Source organism: Gambusia affinis, linkage group LG04 (genome assembly GCF_019740435.1).
Source record: "Gambusia affinis linkage group LG04, SWU_Gaff_1.0, whole genome shotgun sequence".
NCBI classification, from domain to species: Eukaryota; Metazoa; Chordata; class Actinopteri; order Cyprinodontiformes; family Poeciliidae; genus Gambusia; species Gambusia affinis.
Window position 1 is genome coordinate 16803138 of NC_057871.1, and position 20286 is coordinate 16823423.

The 20286-nt window shown below is 38.6% G+C and overlaps 2 protein-coding genes across 4 annotated transcripts; both read left to right on the plus strand.

Annotated features, from left to right (window-relative positions):
- LOC122830007 (perforin-1-like) lies at positions 1-2931 on the plus strand. Its single transcript, XM_044115029.1, has 3 exons — positions 1-143; positions 321-853; positions 1450-2931. Exons 2-3 carry the CDS (start codon positions 321-323, stop codon positions 2633-2635), a joined length of 1719 nt encoding a protein of 572 aa, XP_043970964.1. The 5' UTR covers positions 1-143; the 3' UTR covers positions 2636-2931.
- A 2179-nt stretch (positions 2932-5110) lies between these two features.
- LOC122830005 (perforin-1-like) lies at positions 5111-17048 on the plus strand. 3 transcript variants are annotated; one of them, XM_044115028.1, is made up of 3 exons: positions 5111-5148; positions 15040-15566; positions 15675-17048. In XM_044115028.1, exons 2-3 carry the CDS (start codon positions 15040-15042, stop codon positions 16852-16854), a joined length of 1707 nt encoding a protein of 568 aa, XP_043970963.1. In that variant the 5' UTR covers positions 5111-5148; the 3' UTR covers positions 16855-17048. The 3 variants fall into 3 exon arrangements, with proteins under 3 accessions (XP_043970963.1, XP_043970962.1, XP_043970961.1); XM_044115027.1 differs by lacking the exon at positions 5111-5148 and adding an exon at positions 14852-14876; XM_044115026.1 differs by lacking the exon at positions 5111-5148 and having other exon boundaries at positions 14990-15566.
- Positions 17049-20286: the final 3238 nt, after the last annotated feature.

The window sequence follows — 20286 nt, forward strand, 5'->3', positions numbered from 1 at the left end:
GTGAATGCAAGACAGCTGCTAAATTAAACTATTAATAACACCAGTGAGAATCACATTTGTACAGTGTAGCTCCACCTCTGCATTAGTGCAGTAAATGAGTTGGAAACTGGAACCCACTTACCAGAACTTGCCGTCTAGTGAAGGTAAGGTACCGAGGTACTTCCTCTTTGCCTGTTCCAACTATTTTCTATTTATCTATTTAAACAAAATTCTACTTGTTTTATTTTCTGTTGCCATTTCGAGCAGTGAGGAAATGTTTTTAAAATTGACACAATGGATTTTGTGTTTTTGTGTGATATTCCTTGTTTTTTTCCCCATAGATGGCAAACCTTTGGCAGCTCCTGCTCCTGTTTTGGATGTGGATTCCTCCTGGTCTCTCATCGACCAGTTTTATTGGCTCTCCACAACAATGTGAAACTGCTCACTTTGTCCCCGGCTACAACCTGGGTGGAGAAGGCTTCGACATTGTGACAATGGAGAGGAAGGGTGCCTATGTCATCGATACTGAGACGTGGAACCTTGGAAACGGCACTTGCAAAATGTACAGAAACAGCTACCAGAATGGAGAGAACCAGAAGGTCCCAGTCTCTGTGGTGGACTGGAGAAACCTCCCAAAGTGCAGCTTGAAAGTTTCCAGCATGCTCTATGATTCTGTCGAATCGTTCGTCAACGATTCCACATCATCTGTCTCCAACGACTGGAAGATTGGTCTGGAGATCCCTGTGGACCCTTCAGTCACTGTTGGTGTTGGCCTCGGAGGGTCACACTCCAGGGCTTCTGAATTTGGAATGAAAAAATCCAAAAGTGATCGCTACGAATTTGTCCGCCAATCAGTCAATTGTAACTTTTATAGGTGAGGACGCACATGGATGCTGTTAATGAGCTGGATGCTTATCTTTTGTGTTCATTGAGAAATGTTTAAATGAGATTCCATCAGGACAGAAAAGAGATGGAGAATTTTGCACACTGAAGACATAATGTTCAACATACATGTACTTAACCTTGTAAGTGTTTATTATTTGATTTACAGAAATTCAGGTTTGTAACAGTTAATACACTTTGTTAGAAATTAATTTTTTTCAAAAACCTTTTTTGGATGATGAATATTAACCAAAATTAACTGATAATGTCACAAAAATTAAATTGATTTAGTCAGAAGATCAGATTTCTCTAAATCAAATTACAAACAGCTACATTCAACAATCAATACATTACATAAAATCAGTTATTCTACTTAGAAGATAGAAATAGGAGAATTATAATATTATAGTAGGCCATCAGTTTTTAAGATGATCCCCACCAACTCCCCCATCTGTTCTAATAAAATTTGCAACATGATTTTCAGAAAGATTGTAAAAATGATTAAAACACACATCATCATGTACATGTATTTTCAAACGGACTCTGTGACAATCCTTAACTTCTTTTCTTTCTTTCTCTGCTCCACAGGTACAGACTGACCACTAGTCCTCCTATGAGTCATGACTTTCTTGCAGCTGTGAACTCTCTTCCACCATATTGTCCTGGAAAAGCATCACCATATCGCAACCTGATCGACACGTATGGCACTCATTATATCACACAGGTGTATCTTGGAGGGGAAATAAAGACAACAACCTCTTTTCAGACCTGCAAGGCAACCATGAATGGGTTTACGGCAACTGATGTTAGTGACTGTTTGACGGTTGAAGCATCAGCTAGCTTTGCTAGCAGTGCTAGTGTTAAAGCCATGACTAAACATTGTGAAGAGAAAAAGAAAAAATTGAACTTGGGACAAAGTTTCAGCTCAGAATTTAATGAGCGTTTCACAGAGGTCACTGGTGGGGATGATGTGGGAGTTGGGCTTTTTGGGGACGGTTCGCACCCTGATGTGTATAAAAACTGGTTGAACTCTCTTAAAACCATACCTGATGTCGTGCAGTATAACTTGAAACCTCTTCACACCATACTTCCACAAACTCACAGTGCACAAAATGGGCTGAAAAAAGAAGTGGAGCAGTACATTTTAAGAAATGCAGTGCTGAAAAAATGTTCTGAAACCTGTCAAATTGGACATAGATCCAACAAAAGGGATCCTTGTGCTTGTGTGTGTAACAGCAACAAGAATGTCAAGGCAAACTGTTGTCCTGCTGGAAAAGGTCTTGCAACAATGAAGGTCTACAAACTTTATGCAAGGGGACTGTATGGTGATAAGTGGGGCGAGACAGATGGTTCAGTAGAGATTAAGTATGGTGACCAGCTAAAGCGCACCAAAATAATCAGTAATGACGACAATCCCAGATGGCCAGAAAAATTTGATTTTGGACAAATTGTCATAAATATGCAAAACAAATTGACATTTTCTGTTTATGATGAGGATACACGCTGGGATAGTGATCTGCTTGGCTGGTGCTCTTTTGAGCTCCGTAAAGGGCTTGTGACAGACAGCTGCATGTTTGATCATGGAACGTTCTTCTTCACTTACTACGTGGAGTGTGCACCAAGTCTGGGAGGAAGCCAGTGTGATGAGTACATTTCCTCCCCCATGAATCCCTCACTGGCCAAAGAGTTTTACACCAGGAATGGGGTTCTGCTTGGCGATACAATGAAGAAGTTTTCTAAGCCAGCTAGACAGGCAAGTTTGGACCAGTTTTGAAATAATTTGTTGAAAAAGATAACAAATGCATTTGCTTGTAGTGTGTCTTCTTTAACTTTTGTGTGGAAAAAGTTTGACGGTAATATCATGTAACTATTATATATTGGTGAAAATACCCACTGATAATCCTGCTTTCCCTTTTCTTTCCTGTCTGCAAAATATCGCAATAAAGCATCTACAAAGACAATGAAGTGTCTCTTTCATTATTATATGTGTTAAGAGAATATTTTATTATATTAAAATCCATATTTGGACTTCTCTAAACAGATAGATATATTTTGTCACGTCTCTAATATTAAATACAGGTAGAAGCATCATTTGACAATATATTTTAGGCATTTCTTCATCATTCTTTCCTTAAAATGTCTCCCAGACTGAACAATTTCTCTCAGATGATATTTTTCCATAAGTGTACAGCTTTATCCACTGGTTGTTTTTAATGTTTGCTGTAAATAATATTGTTCTTAGCTTTTGAACAGCGCTGTCAACAAACTAGCATCACAATTGCAAAGAGTCTATTTGGAGCAAAAGTGTGAAGCATCATTCTGTGGTACTCTTTTACCTCACTTAGTGTCACTGCACTTTTAAAATAGCTGTGCAAATAGTGAATAGTGTTGTCTTGAGTACTTCCACATAGTGTCACCAAGATGTGGTTCTCTTGTATTAGAAAGTACATTCAGAGTGAATAGTCACAATGAAAACATGGCAAATCCCTTTGACTCGCTTGTGCATAAACCTGAACTTTTTATTCTGATGCCATTGTCACATCCATTAATGTGAACATTTGGTTTTGAGGGATGAACTATACATCCTTAGTTTGTATTATTGTAAGAAGTGCACCAGTTGTTGTGCAAATGTTAATAGTGGTGTAAGAAATGCCCCAAAGTGAAAAAAGTGCTAAACCAAAACTTCTCAGCCTGTATTGAATCTATTAACATACTTTACATATATTCACTCTTAATCTGTTTTATGATTATGATAATCGCAATTTTTTTTCACAAGCAAGATTTTTTTTTGTGCCATTACCAATTTTTTTTTAAAAAACAAACAAAACAAAAACAAGAATACATAAAAAATACATCAAATATATACTATTTATGTACTTGTATACTAATATACTAGTAAAATAAAAATAAGAGTGATTTATAGAATTATGAGGACGCCTTTTTTTTTTTTTTACCACAATAGCACCACCCAGTGGACATTTAGCACTGTGCATAGAAATTAGCTGACTTAATTCATGCTATATGATCAAATGGGATATTATAAGGATAAGCAACAGAAATATAGCAAGAACAGGAAGTCTTAACTCTTTATGTGCCGGTAACCACTGTAATATAGATTATGTAGATTATGGCTCAGTTTTTCATGTTTTTGTGGTAACAATAAGAGCTGCAACTTTTCAGAGGCACCAGGTTGGTGAGTGGAGAAACTCACCAACCTGGAGCTTTAATAAACAGCAGAGGGTGAACTTTTCCTTAATATAGAAAAAATGCAGACAGAAACTGCAACATCATTAAAAATATGGAACAAACTCATAAAAACCTTTTTGATCTGAAATGTGAATTATGCTCTTTATTAATAATATTATTAGTTTTTGGAATTATGGAGCAACAATACCTTCTTAAATTGCCACCCCTGGTAAATTTGTCTATCATTAAAATACACACATTTTTGATGCAACTGCACATGTTACAATGCAGAAATATATGGTAATACAACAAATCATTTGGGTTTATTATTAGGTTGAGAAAGAAATACAACATTAAAAAAATAATAGTATCAATAGACATAATTAATGTTATGTGGAATACAATCTCTTTGGAGGTCAGCGTTTGAAGTTTGACAACTGTGACTAGGACTATGAACTGTACATTGTGTGAGAGATTGTACCTTTCCAGCAGATTTAAGATGTAAAGATCAACCAAATGACAAATAAAGACCTTTTAGCTATTGATGTCTAAAACTTAATTTTCATGGGCCTTTTCTTGTATCATTATGACAGACAATGTTTTAAAGTATACCAGATTAGCAAGCCAATAAACTTCAGGGTGTATTATACAGACATGTAATGCAAAAGAAACAGAAGCAGAGGGTGGGTCTTTTCATACTTTGAAAAAAATGTGGAAGGAAATTACAACTGTTTCATCTGCAAGTCCTATGAACAACAACAACATAAATGTAATAATCAAATTTATAATTTCTTTCCTGTCTATGGCATACAATGTATATCTTTTTATTAATGCCTCTATTGGGTTGTTATTGGAATCACATAACTTATTGCTAAAATCAGACACAAAATGTCTACAGTTAGTAAACTTAGCAAAAGTAAAATCAGATGTTTACGCTACCAGAAAACATGCTTATCTCTTAGCAACAGATTAACAAATACTATTGTTCAAAAAACATAAGATCTCTTCATCTCTTTAGAAATACTACTCATTTTATGCTATTTAAGAATTGTGCAGTTGGTGAATTTAGCAAAGTGAAAATGTACTTTTTTGTCACTGGTGGTAAGTATATAAAACAGACATTCAACACAAAATATCAGATTTATACTTCATGGCAGTTCATTACCAGAAAAAAATGCTCATCTCTTAAAACCAAATCAATAACAAGTAATATTATTGTTTATAAAGCATAAGCTCTTTTGAAAAAACTGCTTATTTGCTTAGATACAAGAAATTTACAGTTAGAAAATTTTGCAAAAGTAAAAATCAATGTCTACTTTGTGGGACTTTGTTACCAGAAAACACGCTCATCTCTTAGCAACAAATTAACAACAAATATTGTTATTGTTCAAAAGTCATATGTACTTTAGCCTTATTTCAGCCTTGCTTTGTAAGTGACCTAGGAGGTCACTTGAGGCTTTTATTTTGAAATTTCCAGTAAGCTTAATTTTAAAAGTCCTCACTAATCTCTTGAGTAACAGTGGTTTGGCTTAACCAGTCATATAATGCCCAGTACAGCAAATACCTGCTGTGAAAAATGTGAAGGCTTTTAGTTTATTTTGACTAAGAATAATGCCCCTAAACTGACAAAGTGGTTGTCAGTTTAGGGGCATATGGAACTTACTTTCTTTGCTCTTCTGCCATCTTGTCTGTAATAAGTGCTTCTGTAGTATCTGCTTAGACACAAAAAATCTACAGTTAGTAAATTTAGCAAAAGTAAAAATCAGATGTTTACTTCGTGGCACTTTGTTCCGCCATCTCTGTAGTTTTCTACATCTCTGCTCTTCCTTGTGTTCTGTTGCTATGGTAATTAGTCCTCTGAAAACTGTCATGTATGAGTGAGGGGGGAGCAAAATTCTATCTCTGTTTTGAGTCTATGACACAAAACAATGTCAGTTAGAATTTGTTTTGACTTGAATTTGGTTCATTTTTTTCCCGCTAATTACGTTGCCATGGTTATTCAAAATGCGGACAAAATCTCGTGGGATCGAACCGCGCGGTTTTATATATCGTGATGGGGGTTACGCAGCAGTACGAGCCGCATCAATGGTGAATGGAAGTGGGAGTTATTTTGAGGTGATTTCAATGCCTCCATCCCAGGGCCGGACCAAAGCAAAAGCAAACAAAGCAGCCATTTAGGGCCGCAGGGCCACCAAGGGGCCCCCTCAGTGGAGCTGATTTTATTTTATTTTATAATGATTTCTATGTCATCACAATAACAAAAACACACAAGGTCATCATGAAGTGATTTGATTTTACAATCTATTGAATATTGTATCTAGAAATCAGTATTTTATGGACAAAAAAAATAATTGCCTTTGGGGGGCCCCTGGTGGCCACGGTAGGTACCGCATGCTCCGCCAGTAACATGATTCAGCCTCCGATGGAGGCTTGGGCCGGCCCTGCTCCGTGCAAGACATGGCAGGCCCCAATAACAGAAGATATTGCTTATTAAAAAAATGCAATTTGTTTAATTTGGATTAGTTCTTTTAAATGTTTTTACTGTTGTGCTGTTTCATTTTGAAATATATATTTAAAAGAATTGTGTTGTTTGTTATTATTATTATTATTATTATTATTATTATTATTATTATTATTATTATTATTATTATTATTATACCTTAATAATATCAAAATATTATTAAAATATCTCCATGGCTTTCAACTTCATCTTCTTTTTATGGCCACTCTGCTCTCCAACTCTCTTCATGATAACAACCAGTAAAGTGAAAAGTCCTCATTTAAATAGGGTGATCAGTTCCACTTTTGCACCTGGAATCATGTAAATAAATGACATGCCTGTGGCAGACCTCATGTGATGATTTAACAGGTGATCAGTGGTATAACCACACAATCAAAGGTATTTCTACATGTTTATGTAGTTATACATAAACATGTTTAACTATGTTAAAATTATACATGTTGTATGTAAGTAATGGAGGTTTTTGTTCATGCTAAGGGACAAAAACCTACATTAGTATGGAAGTTTTTGTCATCATTACATAGTAATGACTTTAATGACTAAAACAAAGATTAATGCATCAAGCTGTGTCCAAAACAATAAATGTGAGATGTACCTACAAATAGAGCAGCTATTTAGTCATGTGGTAAAAATTCATACAAACCCCCACCTGTTCAGAGTTGCTTTTGAACCATGATAAACTAACATATTTGATGTGTATTGATGATTTTGATGATGGCATGTAATGTTTGCTTCTGGTTTTCTCAATTGTTGACTGTATGGTAATTTTATGACTTTGTATTTTTGTGTTTTTATGGTGTAAAACTTTGAACTACCTTGTTGCTGAAATGTGCTATACACATAAACTTGACTGATAGAATGATTACAGTCATTATGGCCTCTTGGCATTCTCTGATTAATAACTTGTCATATTAGGTGGCCATAAATTGGTAATTTTGCATTTATTCCATATGCTTTCTCCTTTCAAGTGATAGATTGAATGGAGCTCTGGCTGATATTAAGATCTTGGAATATTATTTTATAACCTAACCCTTCTTTAAATCTTTCTACAAAATTCTCTCTGACCACTCTGCTGCATGTCTTCCTTTTTACAAGGAAGAAGTTTGATCATATGAGATGATACAATCTTGTGAAAACAGAGAAGCAAAGCTGACCACAGGCAGACTGTGAGAATATGTTGCTCTTGTATAGAACTAGTTTTCCTTTATCTAGTGCAATCTTTAAACAACCACACATAAAAAACATCCCCTTTCTGCTGTTGCAGTCCTCTAAGCAAAATCTTATGATATGAGAATCATGTTAAATTTTCATCATGAGATAACAATTTGCAAAGAATAGAGAAGGCCCCTCTGTGTATTGAGCCATTGTAGAATTTTGTACCATGTGATATTAAAAAGACACATTAAATACTAGAAGGAAGTATGAGTCCTTTTTCCATTTAAGTAGTAACCCCTTTTCAGATTACAACCATAAGTAAATTTAATGTACTGGTTTAAAGATCATATAATCAAGATGTTCAAGACAAGGTGCACTCATTAAAGCTTACATAAAAGCAGATGGAGTTTTAGAAAATATTTAAAGAAAGATCAAGTTTGGACAATAGTTGATGATAAATACAGGCAAAAGTTCATCAACAGCACTCTACTTTACTATGTGACTTATAGAAGATGTTTGGTCTTATTTTGAAGATAAATATTTTAATTTACTAAGTAGTCTCACTACACCAGAAATGGCAACTTTCTTCATTCTAAAAAGTAATGTCAAGTTGTGAAAAATGCATAGGGCTAAAAGTTCACCAAAAACAAGATGTGTGATTTTTTGTGGTTTTCTTAAGTTAAAGCTGTTAAAGATAATTTGCACGTGTCTGGCACCATTTTGTAGAAACGCTTCCTCTAAAGAGCATTGCCAGTCAACCTTATCGTTTCAAAAACAAGATGTCTGATTATTTCTCCTTTCAAGTGATAGATTGAATGGAGCTCTGTCTGATATTAAGAGCTTGGAATATTATTTTATAACCTAAGCCTTCTTTAAATCTTTTTACAAAATTCTCTCTGACTACTCTGCTGCATGTCTTCCTTTTTACAAGGAAGAAGTTTGATCATATGAGATGATACGATCTTTTGAAAACAGAGAAGCAAAGCTGACCACAGGCAGACTGTGAGAATTTGTTGCTCGTCTACAATGTCTAGTTTTCCTTTACCTAGTGCAATCTTTAAAGAAACAATCAAACATAAAAAACATCCCCTTTCTGCTGTTGCAGTCTTCTAAGCAAAATCTTATGATATGAGAATCATGTTAAATTTTCATCATGAGATAACAATTTGTAAAGAATAGAGAACAGAAAAAGAATACATTTTAACTTTAATACAACAAGTAATATTAAAAGAAAAAAAACAGGACAGTGGTCTCTGGTCAAAGCTGACATGAAGTTAGTTAGTGTTAGTGTGGAGGACGCAGTGGACTGGGCTACATTGAGCCAGATAATTTTCTGTGGCAACCCCAAAAGAGAAAAGCTTTGTTTAGTGAAATTATTTTTGCGTTTGACTGACTGTCCAGATCACATTGAAACTGAATGTAGGTTTGGACTTTGCTAGTATCATTTGCTACATTATCTTCAGTATGAAAGTCAAAAGCAGAAGGGTTGCAGGCCCTGCTGTGTATTGAGCCATTGTAGCATTTTGTACCATGTGATGATAAAAAAAGACACGTTAAATTCTAGAAAGAAGTATGAGTCGTTTTTCAGTTTATTAGTAACCCCTTTTCAGAATAGATCCATAAGTAAATTTAATATAATGGTTTAAAAATCATATAATCAAGATGTTCAAGACAAGGAGCATTCATTAAAGCTTACATGAAAGCAGATAGTTTTCGAAAAACATTTAAGGAAAGATCAAGTTTAGACAATAGTTCATAATAAATACAGGCAAAAGTTCATCAACAGCACTCTACTTTACTATGTGACTTATAGAAGATGTTTGGTCTTATTTTGAAGAAAAATATTTTAATTTACTAAGTAGTCTCATTACACCAGAAATGGCAACTTTCTTCATTCTGAAAGGAATGTCAAATTCTGAAAAATGCATAGGGCTAAAAGTTCACCAACAACAAGATGTGTAATTTTTTGTGGTTTTCTTAAGTTAAAGCTGTTGAAGATAATATACACGTGTCTGGCACCATTTTGTAGAAACGCTTCCTCTAAGGAGCATTGCCTGTCAAACTTATAAGCTTTTCAAAAACAAGATGTCTGATTATATAATACAATTTAATTCAGCAATTTTCTTTTAGCAGAATGCAACTCTGAGATCAGTGACTAAAAATATGAAATGCATCTGATGAGCTTCTTGTCATTTATTGTTTTTTGTCTTCTATATTTTGTTACAATAATACTAAAACTAGATTTACGTCTGCAGGAAAATAGCTTCAATTTGTCTTGTTCTGAATCATAGTTGCTAAAACAATCTGCTAAACAGACATCATTGTGATCTAATAATCACAAGGGCATTTAAATGAGCATATATTAAGATTACTCTGCTGCTTGCAGGTTATTTTTAGGGATGTAACAGTACACCCTGTTCACAAGATAATACACAATAAGAGGCTCTTAATAAGAACAGGCTTCATTCTTGTTATCATAGGATACAGAACAAAAGCAGATAAGCAATATAACAGCTAGATTGTGGATATTGCAGTAAGAGGAAGAGGAAATTTTGACAAATACCCAAAGGGAACTGGGGGCTCGTTTGCACAACAGGCACAGTTCAATCATTAAGTACCAGTTACAGTATCAGATCCAACAAAGATAGACACAGTCATATAGATCTGACACCTGAACAGTCATATTTTGCAGAAGAACTAAGTCAAACCCTTGTTCCATTTGAGGGGGCAACTGTTTTACTGAGTGGATAAGAATGCAACTCTGTCTACATTCCCTAAACTGGTTCATAATCATAAGACAGCCACATAGGGTTCAGACTTTCAAGCAGCTCCAGTGAAGGTCCTCCAGACCTGATAAACTTTGTGTTCAAACCAGAATGCCCCAACATTGTCTTCTGCTGCGTTTGATCCCAAATTCAGGAGACTTAAATTTTACCTCCTGAATTAGTACTCAAAGTGCAAACCATGGTGCAAACCAAGACCCTAATGTAAAGAAATCAATGCAAACATGTTTTGATCTAAAATCCAGTAAACAAGCAGACAACAAGAAGAAAACATTTTCCTGAACAATGTACCATACTTCAATCATCATCTGACTCAAGAGCAAGTTATGAAGAAAATCCAAAATAAAACCCACTCCTTTGGTGGAAAACCTTCAATATACTAACCAGAAAAAGGGTACTAGAATTTTAGATCATACTGACAACCCCAATTGCTCCGAGTCATTTGATTTTGGACCCATTGTTGTAAATAGCCATGACAAACTTACATTCACGGTTTATGGCGACGATACAGTCAGACAGATGAAGGATGCTGTCCGACTCTGGCACAACATGCAAAGTCCTTTCTGTGCATTCCTGTCACCATCAGAACGACTGTTTTCAGCTGCTGGGTAAACAGGTACTAATGGCAGAGCAAGTCTGAGTTCTGAGCATGTAGATGCTGACTATAGTGACATTTTTTTCTACTTAAGTTGATCTAAAAAGCTAGGTTATCATAAATATTGTTCACTATTCTTAAAAATGTAACAAAAATGTATTAATCTAAATTCAATATTTTGAAAATGCTATTTTCTGGGCAATAAACTCAAGCTTTTATGTTTTTTTGCCATGACATCTCCTTGGTCTGCCACCTTATCATGGTGGAGGGGTTTGAGTGCCCCAATGATAATGGGAGCTATGCTGTCTGGGGCTTCATGCCCCTGGTAGGGTCATCCATGGCAGGTGAGGGACCAGACAAAGTGCAGCCCGAAGACCCCTATGATGAAAAAGACCTTTGGACTTTGTGTTCCCTCGCCTGTACGCGGGTCACCGGGGCCCCACTCTGGAGCCAGGCCTGGAGGGAGGGGCATGATGGCGAGTGCCTGGTGGCCGGGCTTTTACCCATGGAGCCCGGCCGGGCTCAGCCCAAAGAGGAAACATAGCCCCCACCTCCCATGGGCCCACCACCTGTGAGAGGGGCCAAAGGGGTCGGGTGCATTGTGTGATGGATAGCGGCCGAGGGAGGGTACCCTGGCGGTCTGATCCTCGGTTGCAGAAGCAAGCTCTTGGGATGTGGAATGTCACCTCTCTGGTGGGGAGGAGCCAGAGCTAATGTGTGAGGTTGAGAGGTTCTGGCTAGAAATAGGAGGTCTCACCTCGACGCATGGCTCTGGTTCTGGAACCTTTCTCCTTGAGAGGGGCTGGGCATACTTCCACTTTGGAGTTGCCCAAGGTGAGAGGCGTCGGGCAGGAGTGGGCATACTTGTTGCTCCCCATCTTGGCGCCTGTACATCGGGGTTTACTCTGGTGAACGAGAGGGTAGCCTCCCTCCGCCTACAGGTGGGGGGACGGGTCCTGATTGTTGTTTGTGCTTATGGACTAAACAACAGTTCAGATTACCCACCCTTATTGGAGTCCCTAGAGGGGGTACTGGAGTGTGCTCCTCCTGGGGACTCCCTTGTTCTGCTGGGGGACTTCAACGCTCATGTGGGCAATGACAGTGATGCCTGGAGGGGCGTGGTTGGGAGGAACGGCCCCCCAGATCTGAACTCAAGTGGTTTTCTCTTGTTGGACTTCTATGTCCGTCATGGATTGTCCATAACGAACACCATGTTCAAGCATAAGGGTGTCTATATGTGCACTTGGCACCAGGACACCCTAGCCGCAGTTCGATGATTGACTTTGTCATTATTTCATCGGATCTGCGGCCATACGTCTTGGACACTCGGATGAAGAGAGGTGCGGAGTTGTCCACTGACCACTACCTGGTGGTGAGTTGGGTCCGCTGGTGCGGGAGGATGCCGGTCAGACCTGGCAGGCCCAAACGTGTTGAGAGGGTCTGCTGGGAACGTCTGGTGGAATCCCCTGTGAGACAGAGCTTTAACTTCCATCTCCGGCAGAACTTTGAACATGTCCTGGGGGAGGTGGGGGACATGGAGTCTGAGTGGACCATGTTCCATGCCTCCATGGTCGAGGCGGCCTATCGGAGCTGTGGCCGCAAGGTTGTTGGAGCCTGTCGTGGCGGCAATCCTCAAACCCGTTGGTGGGCACCTTCGGTGAGGGATGCTGTCAGGCTGAAGAAGGAGTCCTAGTGGGCCTTTTTGGCCTGTGGGACTCCGGAAGCATCTGATGGGTACTGGCAGGTGAAGCGGCATTAGGCTCGGGTGGTTGCTGAGGCAAAAACTCAGACTTCCATACGGCTTCAAGACGATTCTGGTCCACCATCCAGCATCTCAGGAGGGGAAGTAGTACAGCACCAACACTGTCTACAGTGGGGATGGTGTGCTGGTGATCTCAACTCAACACCCAGAGTCCCCAGGCCCTGGGGACTCTGGGTTCTCAAATCTCTGGGGACGAGGTTGTTGAGGTGGTCAAAAAGCTCCTTGGTGGCAGGGCCCCGGGGGTGGATGAGATCTGCCCGGAGTTCCTTAAGGCTCTGTTTGTTGTAGGGTTGTGTTGGCTGATGCGCATGGACATTGGGGGCAGTTCCCCTGGATTGGCAGACTGGGGTGGTGGTCCTCCTGTTCAAAAAGGGGGACAGGAGGGTGTGCTCCAATTACAGGGGGGTCACACTCTTAAGCCTCCCTGGCAAGATCTATTCGGGGGTTCTGGAGAGGAGCGTCCGTCGGATTGTTGAACCTTGTATTCAGGAAGAGCAGTGTAGTTTTCGTCCTGGTCGTGGAACACTGGACCAGCTCTATACCCTCAGCAGGGTCCTGGAGGGTGCATGGGAGTTCGCCCAACCAGTCTACATGTGTTTTGTGGACTTGGAGAAGGCGTTCGACCGTGTCCCTTGGGGAGCTCTGTGGGGGGTTCTCCGGGAGTATGGGGTACCGGGCTCCTTGATACGGGCTGTCAGGTCCCTATATGACCAGTGTCGGAGTCTGGTCCACATTACCAGCAGTAAGTCGGGCTCATTTCCGGTGAGAGTTGGACTCCGCCAGAGCTGCCCTTTGTCACAGATTCTGTTCTTTACTTTTATGGACAGAATTTCTTGGCGCAGCCAAGGTGTTGAGGGGATCCATTTTGGTGGCCTTAGGATTGCATCTCTCCTTTTTGCGGATGATGCGGTCTTTTGGCTTCATCGGGTTGTGATCTGCAGCTCTCGCTGGAGCTGTTTGCAGCCAAGTGTGAAGCGGCTGGGATGGCGATCAGTGCCTCCAAATCCGAGGCCATGGTCTTCAGCCGGAAAAGGGTAGAGTGCCTTCTCCAGGTCGGGGGGGACTGGGGGGGGGCTGCCCCAAGTGGAGGAGTTCAAGTATCTCGGGATGTTGTTCACGAATGAGGGAAGAAGGGAGCGGGAGATTGACAGGGGGATTGGCGCAGCGTCTGCAGTCAAGCGGGTGCTATACTGGTCCGTCGTGGTGAAGAGAGAGCTGAGCTAAAAAGCGAAGCTCTCGATTTACCAGTCGATCTACGTTCCCACCCTCATCTATGGTTATGAGCTTTGGGTCATGACCGAAAGAACGAGATTACAGATACAAGCGGCCGAAATGGGTTTTCTCCATAGGGTGCCTGGGAGGAGTCAGTTGAGGTGGCTCGGGCATCTGGTCAGGATGCCTCCTGGACGCCTTCCTGGTGAGGTGTTCCGGGCACGTCCCACCGGGAGGAGGCCCCAGGAAAGACCCAGGACACACTGGAGGGACTGTGTCTCTCGGCTGGCCTGGGAACACCTTGGGGTTTCCCCGGAGGAGCTGGAACAAGTGGTAGGGGAGAGGGAAGTCAGGGCCTCCCTTGTGAAGCTGCTACCCCCGTGACCTGACCCCGGAAAAGCGGAAGAAGACAGCTGGATGGATGGATGGATGGATGGATGTTGCACTGTGAATTTGCATTTTAAAGTTCTAAACACTTGCGTATTGGGGCATGTTTTAGCAAAAGTATCTACTGTTCGCTTAACCAAAAAATAATGACTAGGTTAATTGATTACTAAAATCATTGATAGCTACCATCCAAGTTGCTTTATTAACCAGCACAGAAAGGTAAAAAAAATGTTGGAAGCGGCAAAAAGTTTGAAAGAATTAACGAAAATAAATTGCATAAGTATCCATATGTGATGTAACAGTAAACCCTGTTCACAAGATAAATAAGCTGATAAGAAAAGCTCCACCTTCACATCAATAGTATAAGATCAGCAAGACACTTTAGACGATCAGAGCTTGCAGTCTTCTGTCAGAGTAAGACTTTAAAAACTTTCACCTAAACTGTCATTTTTGTTGTTCCAAATTCTATATATGGTTATTTACTAAATATCCTGAAGCAGAATTTTTCTGTGCATATGTGTATGTTTGTGAATCTTTTGCTATGCAATTTAAACATTTAAATTATTTTTTTTCACAGATGACTAGACTTCTGCAGCTCCTGCTCCTGACCTGGACATTCAGTCCTCTGTGTCTCTCAACCACTGTGAGTTTCATTGGTTCACCGGAGGAATGTAAAACTGCTCACTTTGTTCCAGGTTACAACCTGGGTGGAGAAGGCTTCGACATTGTCAAAATGCAAAGAAAAGCTGCCTATGTCATCGACACTGAAACATGGGACCTTGGAAATGGCACTTGCAGAATGTATGGAAACAGCTACCAGAATGGAGAGAAACAAAAGGTCCCAGTCTCTGTGGTGGACTGGAGAAATATCCCGAATTGCAATTTGAGGGTCTCCAGTATGGTCTATGATTCTGTTGAATCTCTCGTCAATAGCTCCACATCATCTGTGTCCAACAACTGGAAAATTGGTCTTAATATTCCTTGTCTCCCAGTGGGTTTTGGTATTGGAGGTTCCCATTCCAAGGTGGCTGAATTTGGCATGGCAAAGTCAAAACAAGACCGCTACACCTTTACCAGCCATTCTGTTAGCTGTAGCTACTACAAGTGAGTGTCAAGGCAGAACTTACTATACAACTTTGCATTAAGCTGCTATGCATAAAGTATGTCTGTGACAAAAAGTAACTTGTTTTATCTGTTTTCATTCCTTCACAGCTACAGACTGACAACAAACCCACCTTTGCATCACGAATTTAAAACGGCTGTGAAGTCTCTTCCTCCAAATACTTCTGGGTTACCATATCGCAATTTGATCGATACTTATGGCACACATTACATCACACAGGTTTTCCTAGGAGGGGAGATAAAAGCAACAACATCGATTAAGACCTGCGAGGCATCCTTAAAGGGGCTGTCGGCTACCGAAGTTAGTGACTGTCTGTCAGTTGAAGCTTCAGTTAACTTTGATACTATGGCAAGCATTAAGGCTATGTATGAAAACTGTCAGGAAAAAAAACAGAAACTGACCCATGGTCAAAGTTTCAACTCTGTGTTTAGTGAACGTATCACAGAAGTTGTTGGTGGGGACAAAAATGATGTTGTGTTCTTCCAAGGGTCTAATGATCCCAGTGTCCATATCGCATGGAAAGAGTCTCTTAAAACTACCCCTGACATCGTGAGTTACAACCTGAAGCCTCTGCACACAATTCTGCCAGATGGTCATCCTGCCAAAAGTGGGCTTAAAGAAGAGGTGGAAAAGTATATTAAGGAGAATGCAGTGCTAAAAAAATGTTCAGAATCCTGTCAAATTGGACACAGATCCAATAGCAGAGATCCCTGTGCTTGTGTGTGTAACGGCAACCAGAATATTAGGTCAAACTGCTGTCCAGCTGGAAAAGGTCTTGCAACATTGAGGGTGTACAATCTTTATGCTAGGGGACTGTATGGTGATTGTTGCTCTGAGACAGACGCTTCAGTGGTTGTTAAATATACTAACCAGGAAAAGCGTACTGAAAGGATAGATGAGTCTGACAATCCCAATTGGTCAGAGTCATTTGATTTTGGACCCATTGTTGTAAATAGCCGTGACAAACTTACATTCACGGTTTATGACGACGATACATATTGGAAAAGGGACCTGCTTGGTAGTTGCTCCATTGATCTCCGCAGCGGAATCGTTTCAAACAGTTGCATGTTTGATCATGGTACATTTTTTTTTAGCTACTCAGTTGAATGTGCACCAAGCCTTGGTGGCAACCAGTGTGAGGAGTACATTCCTTCTCCCATGGATCCGTCTTTGGCTAAAGTTTTCTACTCCAGAAACGGGGTTCTGCTTGGAGATTTAAATAAGGGGTTTGTTAAATCTGCTCCTCAGCCAGGTTTGGGCCAACTGTGAGACGACTGGATGATGACAAGGATTTTGATCTGAATCATTTTTGCTTTTGGCATTTCTATCTTTGACTTTTATATTAATTAAAAGAACATAGTTTGCAAATTCAGTCTAAATGTGATAATCTGTACTGATAACTTCTGTCTCTGTTTCTTCCTTTGTACTTGCAAATTACTGCAATAAAGCATTCATAAAGACAACAGTTGCTTCCATGTTGTAATTTGAGTATGACAAATAAATATTTTAACTTAAGAAGCTCCAATGCACATGATCAACAGAAAGTTATACAAAAATTTGTTGCTCATATGTTTTAGAAACATATTCAAATTCTTTTGCACAGTATATCAAAAATGTGGGATTTACATTAAAATGACAAAAGTGTACCGAGTCCGAATTCTGCTTTACAAGGAAAAGAAAAATGTATTATGCGGTCGAAAGTTCAATTTTCTGACACATAATCGTGGGCCCATAACAAAATTTAGCACCACATCTGCAAGATGGCATCTTGATATGACATCTTTATAGAGCAAAATTGTCTTGGCACATAAAGACAACCAGCTCATCTGCCTGGTGTGACTGGAATACTAAGACAAGACATGTTGGGGTAGTATCTGGTTTCTTTCACCTGCACAATACCTCAAATGCCTGGCCCACCCTGTTCATCATATTTAAAATGATATCCAAATCTGGTACCTGCATTTATAACTTGTGTGCTCAATTATTGTAATGCAAACTTAACTAAATGTCCAAAAAGTTATTTTTGAAGTCTACCATCTAATCCCTTATCCTGCAGTAGGAGATCTGACTGGAAATGTGAAAAAGACCCACATTTATTCTATTTTAGTATTAATGCAACGGCCTCCTTTAAAATTCAGAGATCAATGTAATCCTTCTCATCCTGTACACAGTTCTAGTTTTAGAAACTTTGAAAGATGTAATAATTTTAACAGCCTAATTTAGATTTGTTGTATTAATAATAAGACTTTCTATGTACTACAAGTGGTTATTTGATTTATAGAAGTGTACAAATCAGTGTAATAAACAAAACTATTTGTGCCACAACAGTTGTTACACAATAGCACCATCATGTGGATACTGAACATTACTGCCCTTTTTATTAATCTCAACTTGGTTTTCAAAACATTTGCGGCTGCATCGTATGTAACTTTTACAAAAAATAAATAACTAAATAAATAAAATACCTTTTTCGTTTTTTTTCTCTTTTTTTTTAAACATATTTTTTCAAACTATTACCAGGTCATGACAGTATGAGACAGGTAATCTGAAGTAAAATTTTTAGCTATTGGAGTTATGCTTAAGAGAAATTAATTTAATCATAGAATGTCATGAATATATGTGTAGGGCTGCACCGATTGCAGTTTTCTGGCCGATTACAGATCTTTAAAAAGCCTGATCTGCCGATTTTGGCAGGTCAGTTAATAAAAGGAGAATGAATGACTGAATGAACATACTTTATTAATCCCAGAGGGAAATTCACATAACAGCACAAACACAATAAATAAAAGATATTTAATATTATTATATCATTAATATTATTTTTTGGAATTATGGAGAAACAATGCCTTCTTAAATTGCCATCCTGGTAAATTTGTCTATCATTAAAATACACACATTTTGATGCAACTGCACATGTTACAATGCAGAAATGTAAGGTAATACAACAAATCATTTGGGTTTATTATTAGGTTGAGAAAGAAATACAACATAAAAAAAATTATAGTATCAATAGACATAATTAAAGTTACGTGGAATGCAATCTCTTTGGAGGTCAGCGTTTGAAGTTTGACAACTATGACTAGGACTATGAACTGGACTGTGCAGTACATTGTCCACAAAGTGAGAGATTGTACTTTTCCAGCAGATTTAAGATGTAAAGATCAACCAAATGACAAATAAAGACCTTTTAGCTATTGATGTCTAAAACTTAATTTGCATGGGCCTTTTCATGTATCATTATGACAGACAATGTTTTAAAGTATACCGGATTAGCAAGCCAATAAACTTCAGGGTGTATTATACAGACATGTTGTAATGCAAAAGAAACAGCAGCAGAGGGTGGGTCTTTTCATACTTTGAAATAAATGTGGAAGGAAATTACAACTGTTTCAACTGCATGTCCTATGAACAACAACAACATAAATGTAATAATCAAATTTATAATTTCTTTCCTGTCTATGACATATACAATGTATATCTTTTTATTAATGCCTCTATTAGATTGTTATTTGAATCACAAAACTTATTGTTAAAATCAAGGAGAGAAACTTTTAACGTTGAGCTTTGTTAAAATCATGTCTAATCTTGTCTAACAGTATTTTACTTTTGGAATACTGTATATCTGCGTAGACACAAAATGTCTACAGTTAGTAAACTTAGCAAAAGTAAAAATCAGATGTTTACTTTGTGGCACTTCGTTACCAGAAAATATGCTTATCTCTTAGCAACAGATTAACAAATACTATTGTTCAAAAAACATAAGATCTCTTCTTCTCTTTAGAAATTCTACTCATTTTATGCTATTTAAGAATTGTGCAGTTGGTGAATTTAGCAAAGTGAAAATGTACATTTTTGTCACTGGTGGTAAGTATATAAAACAGACATTCAACACAAAATATCAGATTTATACTTCATGGCAGTTCATTACCAGAAAAAAATGCTCATCTCTTAAAACCAAATCAATAACAAGTACTATTATTGTTTATAAAGCATAAGCTCTTTTGAAAAAACTGCTTATTTGCTTAGATACAAGAAATTTACAGTTAGAAAATTTTGCAAAAGTAAAAATCAGATGTCTACTTTGTGGGACTTTGTTACCAGAAAACAGGCTCATCTCTTAGCAACAAATTAACAACAAATATTGTTATTGTTCAAAAGTCATATGTACTTTAGCCTTATTTCAGCCTTGCTTTGTAAGTGACCTACGAGGTCACTGGAGGCTTTTATTTTGAAATTTCCAGTAAGCTTAATTTTAAAAGTCCTCACTAATCTCTTGCGTAACAGTGGTTTGGCTTAACCAGTCAAATAATGCCCAGTACAGCAAATACCTGCTGTGAAAAATGTGAAGGCTTTTAGTTTATTTTGACTAAACAAACTAAATGCCCCTAAACTGGCAAAGTGGTTGTCAGTTTAGGGGCATATGGAACTTACTTTCTTTGCTCTTCTGCCATCTTGTCTGTAATAAGTGCTTCTGTAGTATCTGCTTAGACACAAAAAATCTACAGTTAGTAAACTTAGCAAAAGTAAAAATCAGATGTTTACTTCGTGGCACTTTGTTACCAGAAATGGCATCTTTGTAGTTCTAACTTGAAGCTCTGCCTTCCTCTGTAGGAACTGAGTGTTCCGCCATCTCTGTAGTTTTCTACATCTCTGCTCTTCCTTGTGTTCTGTTGCTATGGTAATTAGTCCTCTCCGAAAACT

Bases quoted from the DNA above. Each gene is read 5' to 3' on its own strand.
- LOC122830005 (XM_044115026.1), top strand. From the start codon at position 15,004: ATGCAATTTAAACATTTAAATTATTTTTTTTCACAGATGACTAGACTT. The intron at 15,567-15,674 runs GTGAGTGTCAAG...ATTCCTTCACAG, and splicing joins GTTAGCTGTAGCTACTACAA to CTACAGACTGACAACAAACC.
- LOC122830007 (XM_044115029.1), top strand. From the start codon at position 321: ATGGCAAACCTTTGGCAGCTCCTGCTCCTGTTTTGGATGTGGATTCCT. The intron at 854-1,449 runs GTGAGGACGCAC...TCTGCTCCACAG, and splicing joins GTCAATTGTAACTTTTATAG to GTACAGACTGACCACTAGTC.